We start from the raw sequence: 23106 nt of genomic DNA, 5'->3' as shown, positions 1-23106 counted from the left end.
CTATTAATACATTGGCACTATGTCTGATTCCCTACAGTCTTAGGTCAAAATGTTACACCTCTCTGCTGTGTTTAATCATATCTGTGTGGCAAAATAGAAAGTCCCCAATCATCATGTTGGCTCTTAAGAATTCTTAACTCCATGTACTATGGAGGAAGTTTAGGCCCTTCACATAGAGAATCAGCCACCACAGTGCTCAGTTATAGACCAATACCTTAATTCCTGCAAACAGTATAAGAAATTATTCATCAGCTGATCTTAACTGTCATCCTTATTCCAAACGGTCAAGCAGTCATCCAAAGCTCAGGTTTATAAGCACTAGTAAAAATAGCAAAGCATTTTCAAGCTGACTGAGTATAAAAACACACTTGAGGAATTCTTCAGGCTTACTTCTGACACATTTCAAGGAATTGGAGTTTCAAGCTTTAACAGTAGTGTTTACTTTTTGTTTTATATCATTCTACTTCCTATTAGAGAACATGAACACCAAAACCATTTTAATAATCTGTCTCCTAAAATGTAGTGGAACAAAAGCCATATTACAAAACTAACAATTTTATGTATACACTGAAAAACTCTGACTGAATTTAAGTAAAACCTTAAATAAGGGTGTCCAGACTTGTTTAGGTGCTTTTGACAGAAAACCAAAGGAGGCCGAAGCTAGCTATTGTGCTCAGCCTAGCTTATTTCTCATTTTATACTGCTGAGTATCAACCTCATGACAGGTTTTTCTGTTTTCTTTACAATCGTTAGTGAAATACAGGATTTAAAATACAACTCTTTCAGAGGGCAGGAGAGACAAGTCTTCCCACCCTCTCAACACACACGCTTTTCCACTAAATTTGCTTGTAGAATTCACCTTTTATTCCTTCCTGGCAGTCTTCAATTCTTGACTTTCCTTGAGCAACAAACTGTTTTAAAATAGAGAAAAGGATAAAGAAAGCATTTTTTTGTAAACTGCAGAAATTATTGATTTGTAATGCTGCTGTATATTAAGAATTATAAATAGGTACAGGAGTGTTTTGGCAATGGGTACATCAGTTGTCGTCAGCAGTCATGTCACCAAGTGATCTATCTAGCCAGCAACTGAAACTTTAAAAATGTGTCAAGCTTAGATATTAGAAAATTGTATGTTGTCCTTTCACTCCTCTGTTTTATGGAGAAGCAGAATCTTTGTTTCAAAATAGAAAAAAAAAAAACCAAACAGAATGCTTCATAACTGAAATTCTGTCAAAAGAGAAATATTTTAAACCAGCGCCTTTTCAGGAAATCATAGAAGTAGAGCAGAAAAGCATGAGAATGCTTTGCATGGGGATTGGAGCAACTTGGTCTAGTGGGACATGTCCCTGCCCATGGCAGGGGGTTGGAACTAGATGAGCTTTAAGGTCCCTTCCAACCCAAACCATTCTATGAATGCTGCCGTAGACACCCTAAGAAAGTATTTTCTTCCTTGGGGATCATACATGGCATCCCTCTGTTCAGCATTTTGGTATTCAAGCTGGTTTGACTCTAAAACTATAAAATCTCAGGGATTTAATTGATTTATCACTGAAGTTGATTCATAAACAACACAACCAGAAATTAGTGATTCCACAGGGAATTATTCTGAAAGAATTAATTAATGTCTGGAAAAATAAGGTTAGCACATCTTGCCTGAAAGAGCTAGTATGCACACTGCTCAAGAACTGTGGGAAACAAGTGTGAGCTACTGTGCTACCACTGCATAATGTAGTGGTGCTGACATAACTGCAGCGTGAGCTGTATTGTCAGCATCTAGGTATGTACAAATTATTTCTTTAAAAACACACAATTTCGGAAGTGATTTTCAGACTTCCATGACAGTGGACTAACACACTTAGTTTCACAAAGTTCTGATTCTGAAGTATGAAAGTGAATCCAGATGAATCCAGTTTACAGTGGCCATTACAAATAAAGGCAATGATAGAGCAGCAAGACCTTTCACAACAATTTTTGTCCACATGGGTATTACAAGGCAGGATATAGTATACAGGAAGTAATGGAGAAATGTTTTTAGGAAACAACTGCAATTGCAGTAGGATTACACTGCCATTAACATAGAAGTTGCTGCAACAGGCAGAGTTCCGCTGTTTCTCATACCTGTGCACTAATCAACTTTTCGTTAATTTCATGCTGTTTTAATATGTTTTATAAATCAGTTTTTGTGTTTCTAATCACTTGTGCTTCCGCAAAATTTGAGTTTTGAGTTGGTATGCTGTAAGACTGGAAAGCAACCTTAGATAGTTGAGTTTTTAACTTGGATGCTGTACTCAAACGTGGCACCACACCCACTGGCTGTATACAAAAGGAGGCTTTAAATTGACAGGGGAGTTAACAGTCTTCCAAACCTCAGTCTGGAAAATGTATAATTATACTAAGTCATTGTCAGAAGCTATTTTAAAAGGAAATGTTGCCTGCCTTTTGATGTTTTTCTGTATCTGTATAGTTTGGGTATGTCAGCCTTTAAAACTACAGCAGCATTGTTCTTGGTAGAATAAGCAGCAACTAGCACACTTAAAAGCACAGAAAATAAGACAAGCAGCTGGGCTTTTCCAAGTCTGTATGTCCACCTTGCCACTGACTTTGTATAGAGCTTCAGTGATCCTGGGTCTCATTTAAATTTGTGAAATGCAGCTTTCAGGTTTTAAACTTAAGCAGCTGTCACAGTGATTATTTGTTTACATAGAAATGGCCTTTCTTCTGCTAAACCGCTGAATCTCAGGTATTAAATAGTTTTATACCTTTTTCTTTGTTACCTTTCAGAGATAGTAGGAACGTACTGGTTTAGCTGAACCTAACCTATACTAAATATTGTTTACAGTTTCTATTTTCTCAAGGCTAGCGTTTCTTTAGCTGTCAGTTGAAACATTTTAGAATTGAGCTATTGCTATTCCTCCCTTTACTGAAAGCTCTCCCAAATTATTACCCCTACGAATATTTGAATGACTAAACCACCTTTTTCTTGCTCAGAAAAGAAAGTCTGTCTTTATTAAATTTCAGTTTTGTTATAAAAATGACCCACTTCAAATGTGCATAGGCTCATCTTACTGTAAGTCAATTGGTTTTAAATAAACTCTCCCCTAACGAGGCTGTCCCATCTCTACTGCTGGTGCCTACTCTTGATTCAACTCTTTTCCAGCCACAGCTCCTTACAAGATGTTCTTCTGTTAACGGAACAGGAAGTTCCTTATCTTCTAAAATTGTGTGACTCCAAGTTTAATTACATGCTATAAGTAGATAGAAAATATGCCTTGCTCAAAGAGAAATTACTTGGGCTGGTACAAGAAATTTCAGGGCCTGTGGCTTACAAGTCAGATGGAGTGATCTGACCTTTAACTCTGAAAAACTGACAAGTGACTTAAGAAGCTGAAGAAGAAAAGATGATGGGCAGAGGCCAAGCCAAAGTGATGAAAAGCAAAATTCAAAGACCAAAAACCTTGGAAAGAAGTAGCCTGCCGTAAGCAATTACACTTGTTTCAATGGTGACCCTTCTGTAAGGGATTGTGCTGCTGAAGGTTCTCACACAGGTTCCTGAGTCCAGTATTTCAAGTAAAATGAGAACTGCTGCAGCTCCTCCTCTTCCTTCAACTTACAGTCATAATGATCATAAAAGGACCCACCTAATTCCAGTCCTTCCAGTTGTGAGGTAATCACCTCAATATGCAGATTACAGAAAACTGAAGGGGGATGCAATATGTGTGAAACAGCACAAAATGCTTCTTTTTTTATATTAAAAAAAAAAGTGTTTAGTGCTTGTATTATTTAGTGCTTGCTTTCTGTCCAGAGGAACAGAAGATGCATTCGCTTCCCTAGGATCAGGATGAAATCGTTGCAGAGAATTAACTGCTTTGCTTTACATTTTAATTCTACTTCATTAGATGCATATGCAGGACACATTTGCACACATCTGTAGGCAAACTGTTGCTTAAACAAAAAGTAACAAATGAAAAATACCACTTGAGGTGAAAAAAATGAACCTCCAGCAGCATCTCAACACAGTTAACCTTGAACATCTATGATTTGACAGTGACGTACAGACGTGACTTTTGGTTTTTAAAATAAATATTATACAGATATTTTATTTGGTGGCTCTCAGAACAAAACAATCTAAAGTGAAATTCAGTATAGTATTTTACAGAATTAATTAGAATTGCTTACGTAATTAAGTTTGGGTATGCCTCCTCTTGATGCTCCGTTCTAAATAAGACCTGCACACAAGCAAAGATTATCTGTTCCTGGCAAATCCTTCCTAGGGATTACATTGTGTGTAAACTAATAAGGGTTTATCTTTTCTTCTTTCTGGCAGAGGAAATAACTAGAGCAATATTATAACATTAACATGGCATTGAAGAATTCCAAACAGAATTAGGAAATGAAAAGGCTGGGATTCTCAGAGCAATATCAAGTCACCATTAAGTATGCAGATCTTACTTTCGGACCACATGTAAAATTCACAGTACTCTATGTATGCAGTACTGTTTTGCTCTGTGAAGCAAAAATGTCAAGTATGCACAAGCTGTTTATTTGATAAGATCATCCAATATTATCAGGATCAAATTTTATATGCAGCCCCATATTATTCCTGGTTTTTGAGGTGCCATTGTCACAAAACAAAGCTAGACAAAATTTTTACCATTCTACATAATTTAAAAGAAAATGCCTATGGTGAAGTAACTGAGACACAATTAAAATGTGCTAAGCTTTACACCATAAAAGGGGAAAATATATTTAGTGATTGCCATCTGAAAGAGTTTCATGAGCACAGAAAAATGGCTGTTTGGGAACACGACTGTTGATTTCTGCAGAATGTGAAAAGCAAGTCAGTGAAAGTTATAATGTAAATTTGAAACTAGGAACTTACCAAAGAAGGCCTTGGAGGAAATGGACTGCTTTGTTTCTAGTCACCTTTCAGCTGCTGGTTCTTGAGATCACCTGTGATTTGATCCTTTATGTATTTTAGGTAAGCTTTAGTGCTTTAACGAATTTAAATCCATTTAGCAAGATTCACAATCCTAACAGTTGAAAACTATTATTTTTAAAACTTTACTGTGACTGATTCCTTACTCCTGCTTTTTCTTGCTATCTTGCACATCCTGATGCCAGTTAGTAAGGCCTGTTCCACGCAGCATAGCAAACTTCCTGATTCTGTATAGTAAATGCAAAGAGAATGACAGTTCCATCACTGTTGTACAAATGGGGCAGTTCATAGCATATGATGCATGTGGTGGCATCTCATATCCAGTTAGAACTTTCTCTCCTTTATACATAGGAACAATTTTCTTCATATATGTTATTTTAAAGCATAGAGCCCCTCTATGTGTTAAGGATGGTATGAACTTTATTAGTTACAGGACCTGTAGATAAGAATTTTTCCACTCTGTGCAGTTCAGTAAATAAAGCATCATCATTAGGAAATTATTTTAAACCAAGGAAGCAATTTATGTATTTGCATCAGGACATCTTCCTTGTATTAAAATTAAACCAAAAAGAACAACCAAGGCTTCAAACTGCCAAACCAACTGGTGTCCTAATTTTCATTATGTACAATGGAAATTTTGCAGTATTTCTATATGTGTTTGAAGATTCAGTGAACTCTGCAAGTTAAGCATCAGTGGTTTTTGCCTGAGCACTGCATATTTACAAAGCACTGGGACTTCACTACAGCAGCTGCCTTCAGACTCAACTGTTTTCTTAGCTTTTTCTCATAAGGAGTCTGCAAGTCTTCTGTTGTAAATGTCCTGACCATGTCATTTCTTGTCTGTAACTGATCACTTTTAAGGAAATATAAAACCTGTAGAATCATAAATGCCTTTTTAGTTTTAGGAAAAAGCATTCTTAAGCCAGTAATTGATACTGCAAAGAAGCATAAGCTTAAGTCTTTATAATTACAGGATACATAAATTGTTTATATAACATAATACCCATGGCATTTGTGTTTTCTAAATGTGGTGGAAAATAGGCCTACATAGAAAACTTAATAATATGCTTATCATGACGGCCCAGATTAGAGAATGCATTTAAACTCTGCCTTGTATTGAGATGAGAGTCCTTGCTTCTCACTGGAAATCAGAACAGCAGCTAGTGGCTAAACAATGGCAGCTAAGCAAACATTTTACTGAACATTGCCCTGCATGTTGTGCACTTACTTACACTCCATACATACTCCTTGGCAAATGACTCTTACATCTGTTGGCTGATTTGGAAGTACCTTGTTTATTTCTGGTGTGGCAAATCATGATGCTAGTGCTGACAGTTCTCTTGTTCAATTACTCCTCATCCCAACCACACTGCAAAGCAAAAGTAAAGATGGGAGACAGTCCAACAGCAACAGAAAGATACTGTTGATACTTTTTGATCTGACGTCTTAAAATACCACCAGATTTCTGGTATTCGCTTGTTTCCTACTGATAAATTCTCTAGCTAATCCAGATGTTCCCCATCCCTCAGTATTTACAGGGTTCTTTTGTCTCTCAAGAACACATTGAACTTCCTAGTTCCCAAAGCAGTCTTGATGGTGTTTAAGCTGTTTAAAGATAGGTAGCTCTTGTGCTGATTAGCCCAGAACAGGCAAGGGCTACATTCTACTCACTTTTCCTTTGATGGACACATACTTAGGGGTTTTGTCTTCTGGCAAGTGTCCAGCTGCCATTAAACTCTTCACAGCTGAGGAAGCAGACATCATGAACAGAAAGGTTGTGAAAAGTAGGCCAGACAAATGGGGTGTTATAGAACAAGACAATAAGAGGTGAACAAATAAACAGGTAACAAAAATCTGCATTCTGTTTTTAAGCAATTTAAAATATTTAGAGACAAAAAAGAGCCAGTAGACATACTAAAAGTTACACAAAATCATAACATGCATTTCTGTCCCTTCCCTCTTAGCAGAATGTGGTCTGCACAGTCTCCATAAATCCATTGTCTATCTTCACCTTGAATACTGTGTACAGTTCTACAGTTTCCCCCCATCTCAGTAAAAATAGAAGTGGAAGAAGATTCAGAAATGGTCAGCACGGACAAAGACACAGAATTGGGGTTTCAGAACAGTGAGTCAGATTGACAGTAAAGTATTTCTTTATGAAAAGGACACTAGTGCTGTTTATAACAAGACTGTCTATTTAATAAAGTAGGCAAAGTCTCAGCTCTCTTTGAATTCAGTACAGATGATTTCCCCAATGCATTTACATAGCTTAGTTGGTGATACACTGGAAAAATAATTAATCAATTAATTTGTTATTGCAGTAGAACAGGCTACTGCCTTCCCTGCCTGCAGGGCATAGTTTCATGAACACCTTTAGGCAAAACAAGCAGCAGTGTTAGAGTCTCTTTCCTTGCAAGTCTGCTGTCTAACTTTCTGCTCAAGGCAGGTTCCATTAAAGCAAACACCTCTTGTGCACCTCTGGGAAGAATCTGACTGCATATTTTCTACACTGTTCCATGAGGAAGTGGTAGTCACCAGTATCACCTCCCCTCACCATCTTTAAACCTGAGCAAATCCACTGCTTTCAGCTTTTTATATGTCATCAACTGCAGCCCCCTGAACAGTTTGGTGGCCTTTACAAGTCTTGCTTAGCATGCGAATGCCTTTCTTAAAACGAGACTCAGAACTCCAAATGTTGTCTCACAAGTGTCAAGTGGAAGGGAAGAATCTCTTCCCTCCAAACCTATCAGTTGTGCTCAGCCCAATAAGCAGCTGGACATGTTTGTTGCAAGAGCACACTGTTGACTCACATTCAGCTTGTGCACCATGACCCCCAGCTTCTTTTTTATAAAGCCGCTCTCTATGCAGTCAGTTCCCAACCTGTCCCAACACATGGGGTTATGCCAACCCAGATGCAGGGCTTTGCATTTGCCTTTGCTGAACTTCATGAGGTTCCCCAGCAGCTCCTCTTTCCAGTCTGACTGGGTCCATCAGAGTAGCAGCCCTGCCCTCCAGTATATCAACCACTCCCCCCAATTTGGTATCACCCACAAATTTGCTGAGAGGTCACTCTATCTCATCATGCTGGTCATTACATCAACCATTTCAAGAATCCAAGTTGGTGTAACCTATGTAAAAGCAAGCAAGTCAAACATCCTTCCAGAGATATGCTACAGATTTCAAATTTTGTTTCACAGAACTGCAGGAGTTGCATTGCTGAGTGTCTTTTCCTTTAGATATAAAAAGTAGCCCTAGGTTCCAGAAGAAGCAGGCCCTGGTCTTTTTTTGGATGCAAATACTGAAATGTAGAACTTGATTTACTGTGTGTAAGAAATCTTCTGGAAGGCAGAGATGCTTGTTGAGACTGAAGAACCAAGCAAGCCAGAAATTATATAGGGTCCTTCCCCAGAATCTTCCTGTCTGTGGCTTTGCTCAAAAACAGATGATATATTTCTGTATCATAAAATGACCAGAGTTGCATCAGTCTACGTGGTACTCCGGGAACATACTTGCAATCTTGTTATTTGCCTGGGTGGTTGTATGCGCAGGATGCACTTTGTGCTTGTAGCTGTTATTACTTAAGGAGCAGAGGGTAGAATCTGCAAGAGAACAAAACCAGAAAAAGAGAGATGAAAGAAGAAACCTGTAGGAGTAATTTAGCTCCTCTGCATACATTATAACTATAAACCAGTTTCAAGAACATTTATGTAATGACAGCTTTTCCAGCACACAACTGTCTGTTATGGGCAGCTACACACTAGCACAGTATTTTTGCAGAATGGACAGAATAACATCACTGTCAAAAGGCATATAAAGGACAATGATACAAACATGCTCCCCAAAATTCTCTCAGAACATATTATGCTACTCATAGGCTTACTATTACCAAAGACATGACAAGTTATACTATAGGCTGGTATGGTCCTAAATCGAAGTTGGATTTTGTTCTGTATGCTAGAAATAGATTTGAGATAATACCAAGTACATTGGAAATACTCTAAAACAGCTCATCAGAATGTTTTCTGATCTTCCACATGGAGCTTGTCTCTCCAGACTATGTTGTTTAACTGTCATAGTTTTTGGAACAACATTCCCAACACCACAAGCTGAAGAAAACATCGGTAAACAGGAAGCATTGGTTGTGAAAAGGAACTAAGAAAAGATGAAAGGACATGAAAAAGAAGAAAGTCAGCCAAGCCTCTAACAATGGGAACAAAGGCACTGCATGTTTCCGAACAAATACTTCAGTAAGTAAGGCTATTTTGTTTCTTCTACGAAGAAAACGATGATAAAAGAAGTTGATTGTGCACTACTTGGACATCTAGTACCTGAAGGAACTTAAACTTGTAAGGGACATATTCCAGGCCAACCCTGTGTCCCAGTCCAATGTTTAAGAAAATGTGGTGTAACTTCAGGACATAGTATCATAGAGTGGTTTGGGTTGGAAAGGACCTTAAAATCATATAGTTCCAAGCTCCCTGCCATGGGCAGGGGCACCTCAACCTAGACCATGTTGCCCAAGGCTCTGTCCAACATTTGCCAAGTACAGCAATCAAGTAAATTCAGGCAGTTGACTTACTGCTGGAAAGCAGCTTTTCAGTTCTGGTTATTCTGATACCTTCACAGTGTATCAGGTATGTGTTTTCTTTCCTTATTTTCCTCCAGGAGTCAGTGCCACAGAAGAATCCAATCTGGGACTTGTGCTGGGTTGCAGAACACCAAGATGCAGCTCCTCAGCTCTACTATAGCCATCATATAACAGCCTGAATAGATCACCCTGCCATCTCTAACAATGGGAAAATTATTTTCACTGTTCTTTATTAGTTCATTCATTCAGTGGGGCAGTAAATATATTATATAGCTTAACTGTCACAAGCTTAATGCAGCAGGATCCTAATTTTGTAAGACTTTGCTAAGATACCAAGAGACCCTATTACTTCTATACTCATAATCATTACTACTGATTTTCCTAACAGCTAAATGCAGAATATGTATAAATTTCAGCAGGTAGGTGGTAAATGCTTTCTCATTTCTCTGTAAAAATAACTGCTCTTACTAAACAGAAAGTGTTAATGGAACTGACTTCTTCTGTTACTACAAAAATACAGCTTTGCAGCTGTTTAGTCAGTAGTAAATATACTATTACATTGTTCTCAAAATCACTAATTTCACTTGCTCACAGGAAAGTGGTAACTTGACTTACATTAACCATACTTTAGAGCATTCTAGCACTTTCCATCAACATTTTAACATTTTGGATTAATATACTCTGTCATCTTCCTGCATATACAGGATCATGGACACTGAGAAATGAGGCTTTTACAATTGACTTAACAATTTTGCCCATAATATTGTTATGCTGTGAGAAATGTTCCTCAGTACAACTGTGTGTCTCAATTATATTAATCTATTCTTCAGATTTAAAACCAACTTAATTAAAGCAACCATTGAGCACATGAAACCTTGTTTGAAAAAGTATATTTGAAAAGCAAATGCTTCTCCTCACCTATGCACAGCTCCAGTTGCCAAAAAGAATGTGTCAGTGAGAAGGAGAATGCAGTTTGTCATAAATGACTTACACCAGTCACCAAATGCTTCAGATAAATGAAAAGGAACACTACAAGAAGCAAATGCTACAGGTCTGCACTGCCACGTAAGATTTATTTGAAAATTTTATGGGAATTGAAAATCTCATTTAAAAAGTAAATCATTATCATTGTAATCCATATCAATTTCCAGTCTGCGACTAGTATCTTTTCTTAGCCATATGCCATGGCACTTAACTGGACAACCTAAATCCCCCTCAATATAAGTATTTCCTTCTATCAGATTTCTCCCCCTCCCATCCCAATTTCACTAGATGTTCTCCTTGAACTCTTACTACAACTTGTAGGAAGCAGAACTCCTGACTTGCATTTCTTACTTCATGTATATTTTGTCACTTTCACATATTTGGCTACTTTCTGGTAGAAGCAGCTGTAATCTGAACATGTCAATCGCACTTGATTTTTCATTGGTTTTAAGATTACTTTCCTTCCTTCAGTGAAAAACGTATCAACTGCACTAATCCAACACCAAGTACACTAAAGACATTGCATCAGTTGGTCTCCTGAAGAACATTCACATTTCTCCTCTCGATACTGTTTTCATTGTCATATCCAATGGTATGCTGGATGGGATACTGTTCAACTGGAAGCTGCACTAAACAGCTGTTGAACACTATTAAAACGTTCTAATAGGTGTGACTTATGGACCGGAAGAGTCAGTAAACAAATGCAGTATAAGTGACAGTATGAAAATGGACTAACAGCAATTAGCAATGTGACTCCATGAGTAACAGGGAAATTGCCTTGACCCAGTTAATGGCAGGAGCAGCATAATCTTAAAAAAAAAAAAAAAAAAAAAAAAAAGTATTTAAAAGAAAAAAAAACTATCCCAATTTTTTTTTTCTTTTTTTCTATTTTGACTTATTTTCTGTTATGCCTTGTACATTACCAAGACTTCTCAGGGTCATTGACAATGGTTATGCTTGCCACAGATTCCATTTCACTGGTATTCTAGTCCATCCCCACTGGGAAATGGTCAACTATGTTCATGGACCCAACAGAATGTGGACAGTTTTCAGTGGGCTAATGAACCATCTCTGGTGTTCATCATGTAGTTACACAAAGGTGTATCAGGTGTACACAGGCATAACGATATCCTACCTTAAACCAATGTGCTTCCATATTTATCCCACGCTACCCTAACTTCAGTGCCAACACAAACATTTCATAGAGCGTGGATTAATAAGAGCATAACAAAAACAAACCTGATCTATCTGTGCATGCTTTTAGCCTTTTGGAATCAGACCACATAGGATTTTCTGCTTCTGATTAAAGAGGAGTGATGTAAGGCAGAAACTGGAGCACTTCAATGCAAAAGTAAAATTATCCTTCAGTATGCACATGAAAAAACATTTCTTTGATGAAAATATCATTCAGTACCAAAAAGCCTACCAGCTGCTCTCCAACAGTAAGATGACATGATGAAGAACAAGTTCTTGGTAAGTTCTGTAAAATCCCCTTTGTTTTCCTCCTTCTTTATCCTAGTAGTGTAGGCTTCAATGGGATCTATGGGGGTCATATCCTGGAATATAATGATGCCACAAAACCCCCAAAACACAAAAAAAACCCAAACCAAACCAACCAACCAACCAACCAAACCAAAAAACACCCAAAACCAAACAAAACCCAAACCAAAAACTTAAACATACACACACACAAAATCAATACCCAGAATTTCAGGGGTCCCGATTGCTTGAACAACTGCCAGAAAATGCACTGGTTTCAGTGCAGTAATAAAAGGTCTGATGAAATACTTAGAACTTATGAGCAAGGAAAAATAAAATCACACAAAAGCAAGCAGTATTTTCTGGGGGTTGAGAGGCAATGAAAGTGTGATTGCAATCTGGCATCTAGTTGTAGGCTTTACAAACTATTACAAGAGCTGGAAAGGTAATGGGGAAAAAATATCCAAAGATTATACAAGGTACCAAAAAATACTCTGTAAGAGTCTGTTTTGTTTGAGAGAAAGTTAAAAAGTTGTTTTGATCCAGCTACACATATCCATAACCAGTTCAGGAGTTGGTTGTTCTTTAGATCTCCAAGTCACAATCGGGAGGTGAAGTTTGGCAGATTGAGAGTACAGGCACAGCGCTTGTATTCAACACCAGATATAATTAACCACTAAAATAATTTACAACACGGCTCACTGCCGTCTTAACTCTTCGGGTCGAGATTAAATGACCTAGGTAGTGCTGTAACTCAAAGAGAAAGAATGGCTATGAGAGCAGGCGAGCCCTGGGGTACGGAGGTGAGCCTTCCCCTCTCCCCCCCCCGCCCCGCCATCTCCCTTAGGGGTCCCTTCCCCCGCTCCGTGGCCGAGTGTCCGGACCCAGCGCCCCCGCTCTTGCAGCGGCAGCTCCTCCCTTCTGCCTAGATGGACAGCGGGGCTCGGGGGACCTGGCTCGGGACAGAAAGCAGCCTCTTATAGGCGACACGGAGCAGCCAGGCTCACACCGCCTCGCCCCGCCGCCGGAGCCGCACCCGCCGCGCTACCCGTGGGACCCCGCCGATCCGCAATGCCCCTGCGCCTCCTGCTGCTGCTGTTGCTGCCGGCAGTCGGTGAGTAGAGCCGCTGCGGGCCTGTGAGGGGTTCTGCCTAGGGCACCGGCCCCGTGCCCCGTCCAGCAGCGCCTCCCGGGAGGCTGCTGCGGGATGCGCTCGCCTTCCTCCCGGCGCTCCGTACCCGGAGGGATGGGGCTCGGCTGCGTCTAGGGGGGAAGAAGGAGGAGAGGAAAGAGCGTTAGGAGACATGACCTTGGCAGATGAACACCTCCACGAGTTGGAAAGCAGTTGTTTGAAAGACTGTCGCTTGGGCACAGCCTGGGTGTAACTCACCCGAACGGGAGATGAAGTGCTGGCAGAGAGCTGCAGGCTGGAGCAGTGCTGACAGCCCGTCCTGTCCCAACCTGCATGTGCAAGGCAGGAGCTTTGCTGGAGGGTCTCGCATTACTTTCATAAAGTTCTTCAGTAATATGCAATGGTGTTAAAAAGTGCGTTATTTCGAACCATACTGCAGGTTGCACGTGTAATAATCACCTTTCTACAAAGCAAATACATCTACCCACACTCTTCTTGTGGGATTAGAGAGCTACCTCCAAGCACTTCAGTTATGAGGCAGCTCAAAAGCGAAGAACTGCTCAAACTGTGAGCACCAGCAGAACCGTAACTGGGTTATTCTGAAAGAGTGAGTCAGTCTTCATGAATAAGTTATGATGTGAGGATGTAATTAGAGGACCCCTGCCTCATACCTGAGCACAGCAACTACTCACTTTGCAAGTATTTAATTAATTTTTTGGTCTTTTATGTCCTATGTATTAAGCAGTATTAAAGGCCAGTTGTAATAATTTACAGCCCATTTCCTCATAGGTTTTCTGAGGTATTCATCAGTGTATCTGAATGTACTTAATTCTTTCACACCTCTGTGAAACTATGTTATCATCCCTCTTTTTCACATAGGTAGGTGGGCTGACACAAAAAAGCATCCACTAATTTTAAGTTCCCATAGTGACATGTTAGAACCCGATTTTACCTACAACTACTTACAATTAATGTAGAACTTTAACTCCTCAAAGCCTGGCTCTCACTGAGTGTTGCAGTAGGTTGGTACTCTAACCCCAGGATATGCAGCAGGCCTGAGCATACGATTAGTAAACATCTACAGGCATTGTTTTAAAGTGATTAAACCTCATGCTGAGTCTTTGTGACAGCTGTAAGGATAAATCCAGTTTTCCAGAACAGCATTCAGCTGCCTTAATTCAGAGATTCTCTTTTGTCTGCCTGCACATTTTTATACATACCTGCACAACTTGGAAATTCACCAAACCAAATCTCATTAATAGGATCCCAAGGACAAGAGCCTTGGTTCATTCTTACAACAGATTCTGTGCCAGAATGAAGCAGGGTTGGGGTGAGGAAGGGGGTTAAGGCAATCGCATGATTAAAGGCCATAAGGTAAGGTGCTTGCATAATGGGGCCAACTTAAGACCCTACCAAGCTCACTGCCCCAGTTCTACTGCCTGACCTCAGCATGCCCCTGTTATTCTCTCTGCATATTGATCATCCTCCAGACCTCATCCATTGCACGGCACAAACCTCAGAAAGAACGTGAAGGAAAGCAAGGAGATACTGTTTCACTGCTTCTGCCAGCCTGGAGTAATCATTAGAGAGCCTAGCTTTGGTCTGATAGCTCTGAGTCAGGCATCCGAGTTACCCGCTCCATAGGCAGTGAGGAGGATGGGAAATGCAATTTACCTGTTTCTCAGTGCTTGGTCCACTGTATCAAACCAGGGAAATTTATCATTTTGGAAAATTTACATGTGACCTCAGGCTATGGAGATAGCACAGCAGCAGTCTGGGCAACAAGACAAGGTGAACAAGGTGTCATGATGGCTTATGAAACAAGAGTAAAAAACATAAGCAAAACCAAAAAACATTTCAATAACTCAGTTCAATGGGTTCCACTTCTGGCAAGATCTTGGAGATGCATCAGAAAGTTTGATTAGTCCCAGGCTTCAAGTTCTGAACTACTGGAGCACTATGACTGTACAAAGAAAATATCACTATAGTAAATCCTACACATATTTAACATCAGAAAACATTTCTGTAGCCCCAGTCTTTGAAAGAATGTATTAAAATTTCTTTTAAAACCCACAAAACATAAACTGTATTAGATACTAATGACTAATGTAGTTATGTATCATAAATATGCAAAGCTGTGCATCTTAGTAAAAACTATAATTATATATCTGCCAAAATAATTATTATGTTTGCACTGTGCCCATTGCAAGGAGTAAAATCTTATGGGAAAAGGAACCTTTCACAAAAAATGTGTTTCTAAAATTTTTTTCCCTTCCATGCATCTGGAAATATAAGGGACTGGATTTTTAAATACTATTGTAAGCTATTCAGAAAACTAGGAAAAAAGAAGAGGAGGAAGGCAGAGTGGAAAACAACCTGCAAAGACATAATAAGGTCTTTGAACTCTCTAGCGCTTATACAGGCAACAAACCAAGATGGCATGATGCAGGTCAAGCCCTCCAAACATGGCAGGGCTCCAACAGGAATAACAGTTTTGAAATCAAGCATGACACAAACATAATGTGATCTCCTATTGTTCCTTTCTCTCCATCTGTCTTTAGCGTTTCCTTAATTTCAGTCTTCAGGAAGCCACCTCAAGGCTTTTGATCTCTCCAGCTCAGCCATTACAATCACAAAGACACCTGCATAGATTTGTTTGTTGGGTTGGTTTTTCTGCTAGTCTATGGTGCCTAAAGCAGCCTTAGGATCCATACAGGTTTGGTTTCCCTTCAACCTTTACTTTTAAAGCAGCTACCTCACATTCAATTAAACCTGAGTTTGCTGATGGATTGATCTCTTGGGGTTTTTTATTCTCTGACATACCAGTCTTGAACATTTTCCTTCAAGAATTAGAACAGCTGAAACTTTTAACAAAGTTCCAATTCCTATTCTGCAATAAACACTGGAATTAAATATTACAAGAATATTAAAAGCCATAACAAGACCAGATTCAAATTGTTTAACTCTAAATTATTTTTGTACACTTAGATGTACTTACTTTCTGTGACCTCTAGATATCAAAACAATGTGGGTTTAATTTATTTTTATATACATTACAAAGCAATGAAATTTAAATAAACACAATCTGGTTCCCTCCCTTTTTCTCCACCCACAACACTGTGTTTGAAGAGCTGCACATAATCTGCAATCTGACAAAACAAAAAAACAGACCAGACAGAGGGAGGACATTGCACTTTCAGGAATGTATATCAAACCTAGAGGAATACCCTTGTCCAGAGGAGGGCCACAAAGATTCTAAGGGGGCTGGAGCACCTCCTGTATGAAGACAGGCTGAGAAAGTTGGGGCTGTTCAGCCTGGAGAAGAGAAGGCTGCGTGGGGACCTCATAGCAGCCTTCCAGTATCTGCAGGCGGCTTACAAGGATGCTGGAGAGGGACTCGTCATCAGGACTGTAGTGATGGGACAAGGGGTAATGGGTTCAAACTTAGGGGAAGTTCAGGTTAGGTATAAGAAAGCAGTTCTTTACTGTGAGGGTGGTGAGGTATTGGAACAAGTTGCCCAAAGAAGTGGTAAATGCTTCATCCCTGGCAGTGTTCAAGAACAGGTTGGACAGAGCCTTGGGCAACATGGGCTAGTACAAGGTGTCCCTGCCTATGGCAAGGAGGTTGGAACTGGATGATCTTAAGGTCCTTTCCAACCCAAACCATTCTGTAATTCTATGAAATGCGAAGTCTTCATAAAACCGAACAAAGCCACATAGGAGATTTCAAAAACATACCTTGATCATGAAACACCTGGAAATATGCAGAATGTCACTTCACTTTCTGGGTATATTCCACAGAAGTTCTGCTAAACTACTTTGGAAATGTTACAATGTTGCCAGTATACTATCATCATCATACTGATACTCTTATTGACAGTTCTACATATTACAGAATGGTCTTTCATTGCTTCTAATAACCCCAGGTTACAAGACAGAGACTTTTCCTTCAGTCATATTCAGAGTATCTACAGCACAATACAGTCTTGCTTTATTGTGCACATCCAGATGCTGTAACACAAATGGCAAGGATAAAAGGTTCATGTCATTTTCTGTAAGTTACATGACAATTTTTAAAGATTTCTACTTGAGCTCCTCAGGGAGCAGACAGTTCACCACTTCTACTCTACACAGATTTAAGTCAAGGGAGTGGCAGCTGTCCAATGTTAGCAAACAATTCTCTGATGAAACCAGGAGTATGACTTGGAAATTCTTGTTTCCCTCTTCCAGTCACGTAGCTCCCCTTCACTATCCTTCCCCAGTTGCCAGAACTGAGGCACAATGTAAAAATTCTTCACTTTCTTCAGGGATTTCTTCAGTATCACAAATGTCTTGCAGAGCAAGCCCAGCTTTGCCTGTCAACCATTAATATGGTTCCTTCAGCCACTACTGACTAGCTACGAGAGTCTAGCCAAATATTCCTAAACATTTAAGCGTATAAGCAGTTGTTAGTCATAATGCTGCAGCCTTACTGCAGTGGTTTTCAGCTGGGACTTTAGTGAACCTGTACTGACAGTGAAGATAACACATTTAATGCTACTGTAAAGATAAGAGTCTGGTTAAACTCAAATGGATGGTTCTGCTACCCAGAGCTGAAACACGTACTGAGAACTACTATGGAATGGGAAATGCTCAATCATGTGTCAGTTCCACAACATGACTGTTATTCTGACACCTAGAACTACAGGTTCTAAAGAGTCCTCTCTGTACTCCTTCCATTCCCCTTGGGAAAGCATCAAGAGAATCATCAGAAAACCTGGAATGGGAACCATGACATAATAAATACTATTCACTATCTCAGCAAGGAGGTTTTAGTGCCAGCAAAACAGTTTGTAAGTGAAACTGCAAGTGACTACATAGCCAAAGAAGCTTTTTTAACTCCTAGAGATGTGACTGCTTTTAATCAATGGCCAAAAATGCAAGTTAAACCACTTTTGTTTCAACATCTTCTCTTCTCCCTACATCACCTGCCCACAAAGCAGGAGGGAACAGGATCTGGGAGTAATCTCCAGTCAGAAAAGTAATAGATACTGTCTTAGGAAGCATAGCTATTTTCATAAGTAAGGATTACCTACATTCTTTCTGAAGCCTTTTTTACCATTCTCACAGAAAAACTAATTTTATTTCTTAAGGAGGTGATTTCATGAGGTGTTTAAATCCCTTTGTTTCATAAAATTACAAGTACTGGAGATCACCAGCATCCCACGTATTTCAAGTTAATAACTGTGCTGGAAACAGTGTTTTTCTGTCAGATTTTCCATTAACTGATTATATAGTTAATTATAGAATCTATTATAATAGATTAGTCTATTAGTCTACAATAATAGATTACATGATTATACAGATTATATACAAACCATATAATCATATAGTTATTCTGTAGGAAAAGAAATGTCAAAGCCTTCAATGACAAAGTCTAAATGTTTTTTCTGCTCTCTCTTACACAGACATTACCAGTTATTAAACGTTAATGTCCTTCCCAATCTGTATCCAGTACCAAGAGTTAAGGTTTATAAACTGCTCCACTCATATCAAATCATTAGTTCAATTAGTAAGAGAACTCTAATCAGCAGCCTTGATTAACCCACTCATTTGTTGAGTACTCATCCAACTTCTTAAAAAATTATGCAAATACCTTGGTGCCTGAACTACAAGGAAATGCTGCCTGTTACCATGAAGGGTCTTTGATGCATTATCTCAACCTGAAGGATGACATGATGTCCTAAAAAAAGTCATCTGGTGTCTCAGTATTTATCTGCTGCTCTGGACCTACTTTAATAGTTAAATTTCCTAAATACAGTCTTGTTCTGGAGAAAGAATAATGGGAATCCCTTAAACAACAACTAAATGCAAAGAAAATGAAATAATAAAAATAAAAAAGGTAACCCTTCTTCTAATGCAAAAAATATAAAAAAGGCAACCCTGGAAATACCTCCAAGCACCCACCCATTTCCCTGCTCTGCACCTGCCCCACCACCCCTGTCAGTTATTTGGCTTTGTCTATAAATGATGAAAACCAGAACCCCATCAAAGAGGACATATTTGTTCAAATGTAAAGCATTACATTTTAGAAAATGGGCAAAGTTGCATGTTGTGATAACGAGAAAATACCACAATACTTTGGGCATCTAATTGTAGCAGATTAGTGGACCTAGACCACAGAACACATGCTAGCCCTTGCCAGATTTAAGACTGGAAATTACTTAAGTCTGCCATTGTATGCTGCCTTGATGGGAAGAAACCACTGCAGCTATTCAGAATGCTGTGCCATGTTCTGCTCACTATAGGTGGGGGTAAAAAGGGACTGGGTCAAGCAGTGTGATGCCAAGCATCAACAATAACATGGTATTGAGTATGGACATTCATTATCAAAGTTTAATTTTGTACCTGCAGGTTTGATTCAATAAAAAAATAAAAGAGCTTTTCTTCCACAGTTTATAAAGGCACTCTTGGGGAAGCCCGTTTTAGAAATCGAAGAGGAATACTTGAATTAGCTGGAGCCATTAGATGTACTACAGGTCGATCTCCTTTTGCCTACTTACGCTATGGATGCTACTGTGGTCTGGGAGGAAGAGGATGGCCCAAGGACAGAGTAGACTGGTAAGAGTTAATTATTTACTTGAGTAATTAAGTGCTGAATGCATGCAGATGGCAGAGTAAAAGGACTCCAGTATGAATTAGGCGTACTTAACGCCAGCAAGGGAACTGAGTTTAAACACATCTCAGACCACTAAGAAACTCTGAGGCAGTAAAATTATGTTAGTGTAGATCTGTGTGAGTCCTACTTCCCTTTAACTCAAAACTCTCATTGCATTAATACTGGATTCACGGTATAACTGAGGTTCTTTGCTTTTGCTGCTTGGCCAAAGCTGAAGAAGTCTGATTTTAGAAGCTTTAAAGCTCAAGCTTTAGGGTAGAATATAAGGAAAGTTCAAATCAGATTTTATTTTTTTTTTTTAATAAGGATTCTAGTTGGGATTAGACCTAAAACTTCTAGAATCTTACCCTACATATTTCAGATTTCTGGATGTGCAATCTGTTATTTTAAAGACAACTTAGGAGAATGTAGTTGCTACTTTAAAGACTGGGAACACACATGAAAAGAAGGGACTATTATTACTTCTGTTCATCTGTATCACTAAAGATAATGATGGAGAATCTGCAGTTTGCTGATCTTTCACTGTAGGCCATTTTTCCACATCGTAGTAAATCCCACAGCAGCAATAAGCTGCTTCTTCACAAAACATGGTTAGCTATTTGTGGTCTGGGTTTTAACAGCTACAGAATGTTAAGAACAAGCCAGAAGTCAATGTTCTTACTCTTACTGCATTTGACCAGAATCAAGAATTGAACGTAGACACAAACTTTCTTGCCAAGTCTGACTTCTTAAAGTTTTGATATACATTGTGGGCTGTTTACATTTAGAATACCCAAAACCAAGTTAAGAAATACAGAAATACTTAACCTGAAGTAAAAACATCACTAATGGAATTATTCCAATCATAGCTATTGCATTTTAGATTTTTGCCTGCCACTTACAAAAACTCCTTTGAAATGGGGACAATCATATATTGCTTTCATAAGCTAAAGTATAAAATCCTTGAGCATCTATTTTTACCTTAAATGCTTAAAAGAGGACTAAAGTAATTTTAAAATTGTTGTAAACACATTAAGATAGACTGCACACTAGCAAAAGCAGTTGTATCTCCTGGGTTATTTACCCCAGTACTGCTATAAAGACTCACTAGATTTATTTTTTTATTTCTATGGATGAAATGGAACTATGCTACGTCACAAGCACATAGAATAGTTAGGGTTGGAAAGGACTGCAAGATCATCTAGTTCCAACCCCCCTGCCATAGGCAGGGAAACCTCACACTAAACCATCCCACCCAAGGCTTCATCCAACCTGGCCTTGAACACTGCCAGGGATGGAGCACTCACAACCCCCCTGGGCAACCGATTCCAGTGCCTCACCACCCTAACAGGAAAGAATTTCCTCCTTAGATCCAATCTAAACTTCCCCTGTTTAAGTTTTAACCCATTACCCCTTGTCTTGTCACTACAGTCCCTGATGAAGAGACCCTCCCCAGCATCCCTATAGGCCCCCTTCAGACACTGGAAGGCTGCTATTAGGTCCCCACTCAGCCTTCTCTTCTCCAGGCTGAACAGCCCCAACTTCCTCAACCTATCTTCATACGGGAGGTGCTCCAGTCCCCTGATCATCCTCGTGGCCCTCCTCTGGACTTGTTCCAGCAGTTCCATGTCCTTTTTATGTTGAGGACACCAGATGCTTTTTCATTGTTATGTACCACAGGATCTTTAAACGGCAATTCATGTGGAATTACCCAGTAATTATTTAATAAGCATAGGACAGAACAGTAGTTCAAATGAGAGCTCACAGCATTAACTTTTCTATTGCAGACACAAATTCCTCAGGCAATCTAAACATCACCTAAACATCATGTGCCTACTGTAGTAGACTACCAGGAGGAAACTGAATGAACACAAAGTGTTTGTGGATACACCTCAGTGTTCTTCCACCAAGTCAAAGAAGAAAGAGTATAGTTACTTTGCAGCAAGACCTTACAAGCTATCTAACTTCAGGTCTTTGTTACCTTCCCTACTTGGTATACTGGGATTGCAATGAAGAACAGCTTTTTTCTAAGCTTTAAAATACACTGTTAATGCTTTTCTGCTACAGAAAGTCTATGAATTAATTCATTGTCCCAACTGTAACAAGAACTGGTTTTGAAACCGTCATTTTGGGCATTTTTTTCCAAATTCTTTCATGATACTAAGCGAACAGTTTTAGTTCTAACATGGCATTAAACAGCACCCATGCTTATTCCTTACTGAACATTTCATCTGCTTTCAGCTTTTCTGCCGCCAAGGACTTTCCTATATGACATTTATGATAGTATGCTACAGCCCAACAAATCTTGTCCCTTTCTGTAACTAACTGTTACAATAGCATTGATAACTGCCAGAAAAATACATCATTCATTATCTGGCAGACTATTCTGGTTTTTCATCTTTTCTTGGAAAGGGCTAGGACAGAGTTACACTCAGATAAAAGGTTATCGTGTTTAAATGGAGAATGCTTCAAAGATTCCTTGTACTTTCATCTATATGGAAGTTCAACTAGATCAATGTATATCAGACATTATCACAGATTACATGAAAGAGCAGTAATTTTTCCAGGTGATCTATTAAACAATTACCCTGTTCTGTTTCCTGGGCAAGTAATTGTTTGTACATTCACATATGTTAACTCTTCTATAATTTCACAGCCTGTAGAAACATGCTGATGATAAACATCCAGATTACATGGCCATAAATCACCACAGTCTGAATTAAGGCAAACCCACTTCTATCACTCTCAGGTGCTGCTTTAACCATGACTGCTGCTATGGCAAGGCAGAACAAGCAGGTTGTCACCCCAAGATAGAAAGTTACCACTGGGAATGTGAAGACAACACTGCTGTGTGTGGTGAGTGAACAGTTCTAGCTGGGGGGTTTGTGTGATTTGGTTTTTTTGGGGGGAGGGCGGGGAGAAGCAGAGTAGTTTTGTCTTTTTTTTACTCCTCCCATTTGTCTCATTGATTTAATAGAAACCTTTTTTTTTTTTTTAATTAACTGTAAAATTCTTATTTTACCTTCCTTTCACAAGTTTTTTTTACTCTATGCCTCCAGAAAGCACAGCTATGCCAACCAACTTAACGCAGCTTCCTCTTCTAATCCCCACCTACTGACATACATAAGCAAACAAAATTCTTATCTACAAGCTTCTATTACCCTTGCATGACACACTACCAGAAACCCTCTCTTTTACAGATGTTGAGGAACCCATGTTAGGTTACTCTCTGCAGGTCAAAAACAAAAGCACACAGCTACAAACCAGGAAATTACAACTGTTTAAAAGGATCCTTTTTTATACTTAGCAGATATTTCACACCATTTTTAAGTCTATTTTCATTTTCAATC

At 39.2% G+C, this 23106-nt stretch overlaps 2 protein-coding genes and 2 long non-coding RNA genes across 7 annotated transcripts in view; 2 read left to right on the top strand and 2 right to left on the bottom strand.

Annotated features, from left to right (window-relative positions):
• The window catches only part of LOC136016517 (uncharacterized), a 19368-nt gene extending 8700 nt beyond the window's left edge, over positions 1-10668 (top strand). For 2 of the 3 annotated variants that reach the window (XR_010613618.1, XR_010613616.1), the window contains exons 4-5: positions 9013-9183; positions 9602-10668. This is a non-coding gene — a long non-coding RNA (uncharacterized LOC136016517). The remainder of the gene's footprint in view (positions 1-9012; positions 9184-9601) is intronic. The other variant, XR_010613617.1, reaches the window with a different exon arrangement.
• Positions 7114-12808, bottom strand: LOC136016518 (uncharacterized). Its single transcript, XR_010613619.1, has 3 exons — positions 11935-12808; positions 11748-11846; positions 7114-8535 (listed from the first exon to the last, which is right to left on the bottom strand). It is a non-coding gene; the product is annotated as an uncharacterized LOC136016518 (long non-coding RNA).
• Positions 12808-23106, top strand: part of PLA2G10 (phospholipase A2 group X) — a 12170-nt gene continuing 1871 nt past the window's right edge. The window contains exons 1-3 of the mRNA XM_065683812.1: positions 12808-13101; positions 19554-19719; positions 22506-22612. Coding sequence (XP_065539884.1) covers positions 13059-13101; positions 19554-19719; positions 22506-22612 — 316 coding nt within the window. The 5' untranslated portion in view covers positions 12808-13058. The remainder of the gene's footprint in view (positions 13102-19553; positions 19720-22505; positions 22613-23106) is intronic.
• The window catches only part of BFAR (bifunctional apoptosis regulator), a 22704-nt gene continuing 12441 nt past the window's right edge, over positions 12844-23106 (bottom strand). The window contains exons 8-9 of one of the 2 annotated variants that reach the window (XM_065683808.1): positions 14794-14893; positions 12851-13250 (exon numbers count right to left, since the gene is read on the bottom strand). In XM_065683808.1, coding sequence (XP_065539880.1) covers positions 14839-14893 — 55 coding nt within the window. In that variant the 3' untranslated portion in view covers positions 12851-13250; positions 14794-14838. Of the gene's footprint in view, positions 14894-23106 lie in introns of both variants that reach the window. The other variant, XM_065683807.1, reaches the window with a different exon arrangement.

The sequence above is a fragment of the Lathamus discolor genome, chromosome 6 (assembly GCF_037157495.1).
Source record: "Lathamus discolor isolate bLatDis1 chromosome 6, bLatDis1.hap1, whole genome shotgun sequence".
NCBI classification, from domain to species: Eukaryota; Metazoa; Chordata; class Aves; order Psittaciformes; family Psittacidae; genus Lathamus; species Lathamus discolor.
This window is presented reverse-complemented; position numbering and strand designations above follow the sequence as displayed.